The sequence below is a fragment of the Suricata suricatta genome, chromosome 11, assembly GCF_006229205.1.
Source record: "Suricata suricatta isolate VVHF042 chromosome 11, meerkat_22Aug2017_6uvM2_HiC, whole genome shotgun sequence".
Taxonomy (NCBI): domain Eukaryota; kingdom Metazoa; phylum Chordata; class Mammalia; order Carnivora; family Herpestidae; genus Suricata; species Suricata suricatta.
Genome location: NC_043710.1, coordinates 108697083 through 108709248, shown reverse-complemented (window position 1 = coordinate 108709248; position 12166 = coordinate 108697083). Strand labels below are relative to the sequence as shown.

The window sequence follows — 12166 nt, the reverse complement described above, 5'->3', positions numbered from 1 at the left end:
TCTACCACAACTAAAAATTTTCAAATATATGCACACCCCCTGCACTTGGGGAACCTATAATATAGAAAAGGAATTAGTTCATTGGTGAAATATTGAGAGTTGTTAAGCAAATTTAGAACGTGCAGACAGAAAACAGAAGAGTGTTTAATATGTCAGTAAATAAGGAATAACGTGTACAAAGTGTATACATAAATAGATGCAAAGTATTACTCTTCAAGGAGCAATGGTTTAATCGGAGATAACAAAAACATAAGCAACATTAAGAGTCTAAGGCAGGCCCTACAACCTTTTTCTTTAAAGTGCCGGACAGGGGCACCTGGGGGGCTCGGTCTTAAGCATCCAACTTCGGCTTAGATCATGATCTCGCAGTTTGTGAGTTCGAGGCCCGCATCAGGCTCTGTGCTGACAGCTTGCAGCCTGGAACCTGTTTTAGGTTCTGTCTCTCCCTCTCTCCCTGGCCCTCCCCTGATCATGTTCTGTTTCTCTCTCAAAAATAAATAAGTATTTTAAAAATTAAAAATAATAATAATAAAGTGCCAGACAATAAGTATTTTAGACTTTATATACCCTAAGTTCTCTGATACAAGTTACTCATCTCTGCCGTTTTGGCTGAAAAGCACCTTAAACAGCACGTAGACACACAGGCCTGGTCCTGTGGCAGTAAACTATTAAAACAGGCTTTGGGTTGGGCTCACAAGGGCTAAAAGTAATTCGCAAATGTGAGGTGTGTATGGTAAAAAATCCTAAGTTTTCATAGGAAAGGGAATTAATTAGCTGTGGTGATCTGAGAAGAGTTGGAATTTTTTAACTGGCTTTCTAACCTAGATAAGTAGTAGACTTGCAGAGGGGTTTTAAGTCAGAGAACTGGTATAAAACATGATCCATAGAGGGCTTTAAGAAGATGCATTTAAGGAAGGAAAAGTGGATGGATTTCGTGGAGGGGAAGGTTTGCCAACCTGCATAGAGACGTGTGTTAGGACCATGTGGCGGGGGGGGGGTGGGGGGGGGGGACCTTGTATGTCAGCCTGACGTTTTACCCGGAGGCAGTAGAAAATAAGGAGCTACAAATTCAAAGCAGTGTTTCAGAACATCCGCCATTTTGGATTACTTTGGAATGTGGAACTGATAGAAGCCCTAAAACCTACTTATTAATTAGTCTATTATAATTGTTTCTACTTGTAGTTTTCATAGCCTAAATTAGCATAGTAATTGTGGAACGAGAAAAGAGAAAGGGTGGCCTTGTAGAAGGAGATGAATGAATTCTAAAAGTATAAACCATTGTCCTTAATGGATTATCTCTTCTTTTCAAAGTATTCTTGGCTAATCTGTTTTAATCTTGGATTAAATACTAAGAGAAAATTACTGGTTATTCCCAAAACTCATTTAGGAGTTTGTAGTTTAACAGTCATTCTGATCTCTTCCTATATTTGCAGTTACTTTATACCATTTCAGAAAATTTTATGGGACTTGGAAAAGGTAACTTGCTAGCATGAAGTTATTTATGATAGTGTGTAGGAAATGCTAGTAATTTGCAAATGCATTTGGAATACCTAACGAAGTGAATAAAACTTAGGTTGCACTAGAAACACATGTTAAGGAGTGTTGTGGTACCAGGAAACATGCTTAAGTTGAAAGATCTAATGGAGATTCTTTCCTTCTTTTTTAAGATTTGTTTACCCGCGGTATTGACATACAAGCTGTGAATGTGGTAATAAACTTCGACTTCCCAAAGCTGGCGGAGACCTATCTCCATCGCATCGGGAGATCAGGTGAGGAAGAGGAAGGTGTTCTTCATGGGAGCGTTTTGAGAAGTATAGTCATTGAATTCTGTTCTTTTGTGAAATAGAGTGTAATAGCAATGAGAACAGCGAATTAAAACTAATTTAGTTGTTTGGTATTTAAGATTGATTTTTTTTATTCTAGAGCATTTAAGAACAGTTAAAGTAACTTTATTGTATGCTTAACTGGAGAGAGAATTCACAAATGGGAGGTGCGCTTTTTTCATTAGGTGGTGCAGACTGTACTGTTTATGTATTTTGGCAACTTTTTATATAAATGGGCATCTGTCTTGCATTTGAAAAAGGGAAATGAAGGCACTACGGGCGTGAAACGAGGTTGTGAGGTGTGGATGAGACCGTAACTGGTCTCGCACACTCACAGTGGCGGTAAACAGAAACAGTCCGGTGTGGTTTTGCCACTAATAGATTTGCACACCCACATTGATTCTCATATTTAACTCGTTTTTTAAATTAAAAACTGTTTTTCTTTAGGTCGCTTTGGTCATCTTGGCTTAGCCATCAACTTGATCACATATGATGATCGCTTCAACCTGAAAAGTATTGAGGAGCAGCTGGGAACAGAAATTAAACCGATTCCAAGCAACATTGACAAGAGTCTGTACGTGGCAGAGTACCACAGCGAGCCTGTGGAAGACGAGAAACCTTAACAGGCATGTACGTGCCTGACGGAATAGTAGCTAAGTGAGTGGCATGACCAAGGCCCTCTGTCCTGGGGGAGCAAGGTGTTGCGCTGCGTGTACCGGCGGCGAGGGTGAGACAGCAGTTGGCGTCAGTACGCCAGGACCGGTGCTTGGGGGAGGTTCTGGTCTCTTAGACTGTCTGTAAGTGCTGTTCTTGAATGCGGTCTTCCTTGTGACGGGCACGGAGCCTCCGGAGTACTTCCGTGCTTCCAAAACCATGAAAGCAAGAATCTTTTTCAGCAGTTGGAATATGGAAATATTTTTTGTCTTTTCCTTTATTAGTCATCTCTCGGTTGTTAGCATCACCCTTAAGTTTTACTAGGCGGGCGTCTTAATCAGGTTAAATTTTTTTTTAATGTTTATTTTTGAGAGAGAGAGAGCATGTGAGAGGGGGGAGGGGCAGAGAGAGAGAGAGAGACACACACACACAATCTGAAGCAGGTCCCAAGCTCCTAGCTGCCAACACAGAGCATGATGCAGGGCGTGAACTCACCAACCAAACCTGGGAGATCATGAGCGTGACCTGGGCGCCACCCAAGCGCCTTCTTAATAAATCAGGTTAAATTACCTATAGTGCCTCATTGCCAAATGGGTAATCAGGTTGTGAGGATATTTGTCTTTTTTTTTTTAACTGCCCACCTGGTTTCCTATGCTACCCTTTCATTTCATTGTTTGGCGACCACCGGCCTCTAACAGTGGGGCTCAAAAGGAGGCTCAACAGAAAGGAATGTAGGCGATTCTGCAGTTTTTTCCTAAGGAAAATCTGATTTGAGAGACAATTGTGTCCAAGTTAGCAATAAACGTTTTACCTGTTGTTTTCAGTTTCTAAGATCCTCTCTTCACTTTTAGTTTCTCTTTCTCACCCCCTCAATTTAAATGTCAAACACGAAACCCTCAGGCAAACCTAAAAATAGGCGGAGTTTGCTGGTGTACTAGCAGGCTGCTGTATTAATGGAAGGTGAAGGGGAAATAATCTTGATTTGATTGTTTTGGATGCCAGAACTTTCAGGCTCTCGTTCTGTCTCTAGGATGCCTAGCAGAAATTCCTTAATCCCGGATGGAGTCTTTGGGAGGCAGAGGCTCAGTAGAGGCCCCTACGGAGAGCGCGTTCGGGACGGAGATGATGGGAAAGCAGGTGTTGTGGAAGAGCCCCTGTTGCTTTTGCAGAAGTTGATTTTAGGTCTCTTCTCTTCTCTAGGCTTTGACAGACTACAGGAGGCTCGTTTGGATCTGTGACACATCGTTTAGGGGGATGCTCTTCTCTGTGGGTTTTTCATCTTCTTTTATTTTGGAACTATGAAGACTTAAAAGCGCTCAGACATTTTTTTCTTTTTTAACTGGTGAAGAGAAAAAGTTGAAAAGAAGGAATTTACCTTTTTTGTTCCACTTGTTTGCACTGTGTGCTGACTGGACATTAGTTGCACTAACTGCTGGTTTTTTAAAAATGTTTTCTGGGGAAGGGGGACAAGGAAGGAGGAGAGAGAAGAGAAGGGGAGAAACCCTGAGAAGAGAAGAATCTCGATGGACCCACAGGCTTGTCTACCATTTCCGAATTCTCCCGCAGCTGACTCCGGAGTGCATTTCACCTCCTCCCTGCTCACTCATCCGCTGGTTAAGCCCGAAGAGCTTACTACTTATTTGTGCGAAGTGCCTTACGCTACGAGACCATTCAGAGTACCATCTTCCGTCGCGGCCCGAGGAGTCCACGCAGCAACTCTTGCTTTCCTTTCTTTTTCCTGTCTTTTAAGAATTTTTTGTCTTTTCATTTCGGTTTCAAGTCGAAGTCTCTCTCTCCCCTTTTCCCCAGTGCTCAAGCCCAGGGCTGGAAGATGAAACATACTAGTAATGTCAAACACCGTTTTCTTTTTCTTTATGTGGAGGAGTTGATATGCAACTGCAGTCCATCCGCACTGTAAATACATGTATTTAAAAAAAAAAAAAACAATCCCAAGTAAAAAATTCCTTCTGGGCTGTGTAGATTCCAGCATCGTCGCGCCCAAAGGAAAGAGCCGTCTGTCCTTGCAGGAGCCACACGCCACGCCTTTGTGCTCTGTAGCAGAACACTAAAGACTGGTTCCCACTCGCTTCCACTAGCGGTTCTGGCACTTGACGCGTAGACATGTCAGACCCTCGGCCCTCTTTCCTCTGCGGCAGAGCGTGTCCCATAGAAGATGGGGTGTGTACACTTGTATAAACTCTGTAAATAAGGTTTTTTTCTGGGTTCATATATATATATATACATATATATATATTTTTTTTTTGGATGAAGGTTGCTGGGATTAAGGGGGTTAGAGTGATTATGGGAGCAGCTAAAGATGAGAGGGGCTCAGTTTTCCGCAACACTAAGTGCTAAAAAGTGCTTTGGCCTCTTGCTGTAGAGAGCAGACCTCTGTGGGGCCCCTGTGTTGGAAGAGGGACCCGGAAGTCTGGGAGTCACTGTGCGCTGCCACACTGTATCACCCGATGCCTTTGGAGAACTCCTGCGAGAGAGAGCAAGGAAACTTCAAAACCTAGGATTCAAGATGCTATTTTTGAGAAGCTCTCTCATTTTGCTTCTTCCCCCTTTTTAAAAAAAGTTTGAGGAACTTTTCAAGCTCTGCAAAAGGGGACAGAGATGACTCTCCCTTGTGGTGTGGGAGTTCAGTTGAGTGGCAGTGTCTGAGCAGTGTCTGCACAGAGCACGGATTTGCAGTGCAGAGCGCTGGCCGGCACCGGCCTGGGCAGCGCCGGCGGCCCCGGCGCCTGCTTTCTGTGGATCGCTTCCTGCGCCCAGTAAGGGCGCTGCCCTCCGCCCCCCTGGGTGCGTAAACTTCCAGGAACGGGCGACTCCTGAGAGTGTTAACTTTCATGCTGCAGAAAGCTGCTTGCCATTCTCTTGCTTTGTGACGAGAATTCTCTGTCATTTTGCATTGTAAATTGCTGGCAAATGCTTTACAGTCAATAGTGTTGCTTTAAATTGTGCCCCTCCCAACATGCTTGATGTTTGGCCTGATCTCCAGGCAAAAGGAGTGAGATGAATCAAAACCAGTGAACTTTTTTTTTTTAATGTTTTTAATTCCCTTTTAACCCAGTGTACTAGGTCAGTCAGGAGGCATCTAGGGTTTAAAAAAAAAGTAAAAAAATAATACGAAAAAAATTTGATTTCCATACTGCATTTTTTCAAAACCCTAAAATATTACAAGATAAATCCTGCATATGCTTTCATGCTTAACTCATCTGGGTAAAGAAATCAGTTATTCAAAGTTGCTTTTTTTTTTTGACTCTTGCCTAGTTCTAAGCAAAACTATTGTGACTCACCCAAAACTCGGGATCAAAATCCTGCAGATGCCTCCTGACCGGCCAGAGCCCTGACTCCTTAAGAAACTAGCAAGAGCTGCACGTACAAACCCCAGAAAGAATGAGCTCGAAGATTCGGTCTCCAGCTGTGTTGTTACTAAATATAAACCCTAATTAAGGAGTAACTTTCTTCCGGGGGGGGGGGGGCGGGGGGAGGGAATTTAGAAGGCATCAACTTTTGACCAAAAAAAACTTGTCCTTGTACTGATGCAGCTCTCTCTCCCCCACCTCTGGCGAGATACGCGGGATCATTCGCTAGAGCAGGAGAGCAGGAAAGGCTTGTACATGCGCATAGGTGTCTCGCCAGAGAGTGCGTGGGTGACAACAAACAGCACAGTCTCCTTTGCCATCTCAGACTGTGCCTGGTGCCACATGCCTGTGGGTCCCTCTTAAAGCACAGACGAAACAAGTGTTACCGAAGTCTAGCCTCTGACGAGGAGTGGCACTTAGAACTATCTAGGACACCACGACTGGACGCCGCCTGCGGAGGCAGCTGTCCGGTTTCGGTGCTTGACTTCTGAGTAGGAATCGTTCCATGGAAAGATGCTCTAAGGACTAGGTTAAAGCCTAGTCTCTTTTTTTTTTTTTTTTTTTAAATGCCCCCCTCGATATTAAAGGAGCATTGTTTTTGTGTTCTTTCCAGTTTGGGTGTCTGTTTTAAGTAATGGTGGTATTTTTTCCCCAGTGGTTCATTTGAATGAAACTTCCCTATTTTTAATATTTAAGTTATGTCCAACTCCTGGAATGGCGTGCAGTGGTCACCGTGTGCCGGCCTCCGGGCTGTTCCGCCGTGCCGCCTCTGCTGGCCCTCCTTTGGGAATGGAACAAACCGCATCTAAAATGATCTCCCGTGGGAAGAAGTACGGGAGAAGGACATCTAAATATGTCTCTAAATTATTTTCAAGTTCGTCCCAGCATCTCACGATGGTGATGTTCCGGGTGGACCCCCATAGCGGGGGGCGGGGGGCAGTCGGTCGTCAGTACTTGTTTTCAGAATGAGATGGGAGCATCTTTCCTGTGCTTTGTGCTTGATGCCATCATGTTGGGTCAGCACCAGACAGTTCAGCACAAAGCCTTGAGTGTAAATTGTTGGAATCAAAACATCTCATTCTGATCATTTTCATTTTTTTTTTCTTTTATTTTTCTTTTTTTTTTTTAATAGGGGTGGGAGGGAGGTTACTGTGCCCCCAAAGGGAGGGTGTCTGCAGGAAGGATGTAGAAACACTTTGGAAGCTCATAACCTCGTTGGCCTTTAGCCACACTCCTGACCTTATAGATGAGTAAAAAAAGATGAAATAATTTTGGGGGAATTAAGCTACGTTGTTTTAATTTGCTACTTTTTTCAACGTTCTGTGTATCTTAAAAATTGTTACTGTGAAAACATTTTCTGACAAAATACCCTTGTTAAGCAAAATTTTTGGCTTCATGGGAGCTGAAATCAGTCAACTTTTAAGTGAAATTAAGTGTACCTTGGTGAGCTTGTATCCTACTTGATATCCTTACGAATTGCTTTTTAAAACTCCCAAAGGAAAATCTCTGGTCTAAAAACTCATCTTTGGGGTAAAGAGTTAAGTGTCCAAAGGTTGTGACAGTTCATGACGTCAGAGGAGCTAGCCTGGCGCCTGGACTCTGGCCCGCCCCAGCCGACGGATCGCAGCGGAAGTGTGTTCAAACCCTCCAGTAGACCGTACTGGGCAGGGCAGGCGGGGGGCGGGGTAGGGCTGGGCTATTCAGATACAGGCTACTGTATTTTAACCAGTGGTTTGTTGGGAGGGGTGCCTGGAGAAAACAAAGTCACTTACTTCCCTTTTTTGAAACAAAACTAAAACTTGAAAAAATGTTTTTTGTTCAGTAAAAATGGGATGGAATTCCAGTGTCCCTAGCCACAAGGGACCAGTTCCACTGAGAAGTGACCAGTGGAGACTCAAAATTTGGAAAACATTCGGGGAAAGGGAGAATTGGCTTTCTGTTAATTGGCAAACGTTCCAGTGGGACCCTGTTTTGGGATGTGTTACGTTGTGCGCAAACATGACCAGAGTCTCTGCTGAGTCTATAAGGTTCAGGAAAAAATGGTTGATAAAATCTTGGTTTTTGTTAATTTATCTCAATAAAAGCCCACTGGAACTCCACCTGTGTCTGTGTGTGTGTGTGTGTAGGACCTCCCGCACTTGAGGACGTGCGACTGCAGTAGTCCACGTGGTGAGGCGTAAGACGGCCTCAGCCGAGCTCCTGGAAGCCCAGTGGAGTGAAGCCAAGAGGGCGCCCTCACCCGGCGCAGGTTATGCCCTGCCACCTTCATTTCAGTTTGTCAGCGCTCACTGCCTAAACAGAACCAGGGTCGTCGTCATGGGGAGAGAGGCGTCAGTCTGTGACACGTGGAAGTGGGGTACCGGGGGTTCCAGTAAGCTGGACGTGTCCACAGAGTAAGTTTGCTTCCTAACGGTATGAACGGAATTTGCATGCTGAGAAGTACAGAGCACCGAGGAAAGAAATCAGAAGACCTAAATGAGAAACTCAGATACCTACAGCTGAAGACACCACCTTTGTCTCACCCCCGGAGGAATCGGTGTAACAAAAAGTGTGCAAGACTTGAATGCCGAAAGCTGCAAAATATGCTGATGAAAGAGATGGAGAGTTGCTGTGTTCATGGCAGAACGTGCCAGAACAAGTTTGGAAATCTTGGAGGGCTTATTAGCTGGTTTCAAGCCTCCGCTTCAGCAAAGCTGTAAACCTAGTGCTTTCACTACGATCCAGTGCCTGTGAAGAGACGAGGGATTATGACCCCAACCTTCCCGTCTACAGAGCAAGGACAAAATTGTAGAGATTAGTGCCACCGACAGAGCCTTGAAAGGTGAAACTGGTGGTTCCTACCATGGTTTTCTTCCCGCACGGTCTCTGGTCGTCCGGAAGACAAGTGGGTTACAAAGGATGCCAGTGGATGGTGAGGCCCTCGGTTGCAGACATGCGTGGGGCGGCGTCCCGGGAGGAGGTCACGCCCTCTCACGCCTGGCCAAGCCGCTAGGTGTTGGGCGCCCCTCCCCCCACCTCACAGCAAAGACAGGTGGCCCTCGGCCGTCCGAGCCCGCAGGGCCGCCCCGCTGCTCCGTTCCGGGCGCTCAGCCCTCTGACTGGTCTGCTTCGGTCACTGCTGAATCCCACGGGGGGCGTGCTGGCCCACGATCTGCTGGAGGTGACGACAGGGTGCACGGCATCTCGCTGGGTACTTCCGTAAGACCCCAGCATGCTAGCGGGGAGGAAATAGACTCAACAAAGCATCACGGGCCTGCCTCGGTGAAGTTCTGGGGATCCGTAGGACCAGAGCACGCGAAGGACAGACAGCTACATCCGGCCTCTGTGTCCACGGAGAGAGAGACATCATGCCCAGCGGGGCTCTTTGAATTTGGAAGACAGTGTGTACTTTGGGTATGTCGCTTTAACTCATCTGCCGAGAAGCCGGAATTGCCCCGCCCCGGGTGCAGCACAGGCGGCTCTGCCACTCGGGCGGATGACCCAGCCCACCCAGTGACCTTCAGGGACCTGCGGCAGGCTCCTTCCGGTGGCTGACCACACAGACCTTTAGGATTTTGAAGAAAAGCTATGCCATCCTCTGAATAAGACGTATTCCCCCTTTTGAGGAACAGTTTGTAGCTTGCTGTTGGGCCTTAGGAAGGACTGAATGCTTGATCACCAAGCATTACCAAACTACCTGAATTGCCTGTCAAGAATCGGATGTTGCCTGACTCAAGCCATTAGGCACCTTTGGGTTCTGTTGGGTCCCAAGAGAGGAATGCCCCTCCAGAGAACTCGGCAGAAGTTCCATCGAAGTGGACATTGAGCTTGCCACATGGGCTTCTGCCTCCTTCGGGCTTCTCATGCTGATAAACCAACAGACTGCTTTGTGGTGACTGATCAGATTTGAAAGGGGAAGGTTGGCCTGTGCTCACAGGAAGAAGGGAAGGAAGAACATGACTGGAAGGCGGCAGATCTTCTGGGGCTACTCGTAATTTTACCATATAATGTGGTAAAAAGTTAGTGGAAAACTACAACTTAGTACAGGCTGCACTAGTACTAGCCCAGACCTTTCAGGAATGCGGCTGGGGCATTGCTCCAGGCAAGGGACCAGGACAAAGAAATCCCGGATGGGTGGCAGAAGGAGGGAGAAAGAAGTTCTAGGTCCCATTTATGACCACATGACCACTTGTGGAAATGAGTTTAATAGTTACATTTCTTATACACTTACTAGGTATGTATTAACTAAATCTCTCTCTCTCTCCTCTCATTCCACCGACTAAGATGTATCAATAGAAATCTGGGGGGGGGCGCCTGGGTGGCTCAGTCGGTTAAGCCTCCGACCTCGGCTCAGGTCAGATCTCACGTTCGTGGGTTCGAGCCCCGTGTCAGGCTCTGTGCGGACAGCTAGTTCGGAGCCTGGAGCCTGCTTCCGGTTCTGTGTCTCCTTCTCTCTCTGCCCCTCCCCCTCTCATGCTCCGTCTCTGTCTGTATCAAAAATAAATAAAACATTAAAAAAATTTAAAAAAAAAAAAAATCCGAGGGGATTTTGACCTGCCTTAGAAAAGGCTTGGGGGCGCCTGGGCGGCTCAGTCGGTTAAGCCTCCGACTTCGGCTCAGGTCAGATCTCACGTTCGTGGGTTCAAGCCCCGCATCAGGCTCTGTGCTAACAGCTCAGAGGCTGGAGCCTGCCTCCGGTTCTGTGTCTCCTCCTCTCTCTGCCCCTCCCCCTTCATGCTCTGTCACTCTCTGTATCAAAAATAATTAAAACATTAAAAAATTAAAAAAAAAAAAAAAGAAAAGGCTTGAACATCACTCAAAGATAATGTGACGTAAGAATTTGTGTCCTTGGGCCGCCTGGGTAGCTCCGTCAGCTAAGTAGTCCTTGGTTTGACTGCGGGCAATATCTCGTGGCCCAGCATAGGGCTCTGTGCTGACGGTGCAGAGCCTGCTTGGGATTCTCTCTCTCCCCTCGGTGCTCCCTCTCTTACTCTCAAAAACAACAAAACAAAACCCCAAGGGTTTGTATCATCTTTTGGGGGAATAGCATGGTTTTGATTTTTTTAATGTTTTTTACGTCTACTTATTTTTGAGAGAGTGTGTGTGTGTGAATGGGGGAGGGTCAGAGAGAGAGGGAGACTCAGAATCTGAAACAGGCTCCAGGCTCTGAGCTAGCTGTCAGCACAGAGCCTGACGTGGGGCTCGAACCCAGGAGCCGTGAGATCATGACCCGAGCTGAAGTCGGATATTTCACCAACTGAGCCATCCAGGCGCCCCTGTTGTTGATTTTTTGGTGAACAATGGAATATGTTAATCTGAAGCATGATTTTGCTGTTTACTTGGAGGTTAAATATTGTTAAAAGGGGAGAGCATTGTGGTTTTGTAATTTGTCTGCTAGGCTAATCTGGACCTGCCTTTCCCAGATTCCCTTGCCTGCTTGGCAGGGACCAGAGTCGGCCCAAAGAAGATCCGCACAGGATGTGGGAGGCGGGACTGAAGTAGCTTGCCTTAACAATATGAGGGTCGTCGCGGTGATAGAGGTGATAGGTTTTAGAAAGTTCTAGTTTCCTCTTGCTCTTCCTTGTGCATCCTTGCTCTTGCTTCTCCCTTGTCCAGCTCTCCTTCCTTTTCGCTAGTTCTGCTGAAAAAGTGACCCCAGAGCCATCACCAGACCGCTTGGCCGTGAGTTCACAGAGTGTAGGTGTGAAGGGACGGCAAGCCTCCCACCACTACTGCAGCCCCCGTGACCCCGTCCCAGCCGCTGACGGGCCTCGCTTCCACACTTCCCTCGAAGCACTGGCCCGGTCACCAAGGCTCGTGTGTAGGGGGGCCTACTAGGGCTCCTCCTCCTGGTACGTGAGCCACTCCTTCGCCAGCCTCTCCTGCAGTTCCGTAAAGCAGTGACTCTCAGACTTGGACCTGCCTCTCTCTCACCTGCAGGGTCATTAACACCAGTTTGCCGAGTCTCAACTTCAGAGACTCTGGGTCAGCAGGTCTGTGGTGGGGCCTAGATATTCACATTTCTTTTTCTATTAATGTTTTTATTTATTTTTGAGAAAGGGGGGGACAGCGTGAGTGGAGGAGGGGCAGAGAGAGAGGGAGACACAGAATCGGAAGCAGCTCCAGGCTCTGAGCTGTCAGCACAGAGCCCGGCTCGGGGCTCGAACCCACAAGCCGTGAGACCATGGCCTGAGCAAGTTGGACACTTAACCGAGTGAGCCCCCCAGGCACCCCTAGGTGTTTACACTTGAACAAACTCTCAGGTAGTGCTGCTTCTTGACGCTGTTGGTTTAGTGACCGCCCTTTAAGAACCACCGGAGTAAAACTGAATTCCTATAATAA

General features: G+C 46.8%; 1 protein-coding gene across 3 annotated transcripts in view; it reads left to right on the top strand.

Moving 5' to 3' along the window:
• DDX6 (DEAD-box helicase 6) overlaps nt 1-7944 on the top strand; it is a 30542-nt gene extending 22598 nt beyond the window's left edge. Inside the window, exons 11-13 of one of the 3 annotated variants that reach the window (XM_029955999.1) lie at nt 1668-1769; nt 2271-2449; nt 3678-7944. In XM_029955999.1, the coding sequence (XP_029811859.1) occupies nt 1668-1769; nt 2271-2446 (278 nt within the window). In that variant the 3' untranslated portion in view covers nt 2447-2449; nt 3678-7944. Of the gene's footprint in view, nt 1-1667; nt 1770-2270; nt 2481-3677 lie in introns of all 3 variants that reach the window. The other 2 variants (XM_029955998.1, XM_029955997.1) reach the window with 2 other exon arrangements.
• The last annotated feature ends 4222 nt before the right edge of the window (nt 7945-12166 follow it).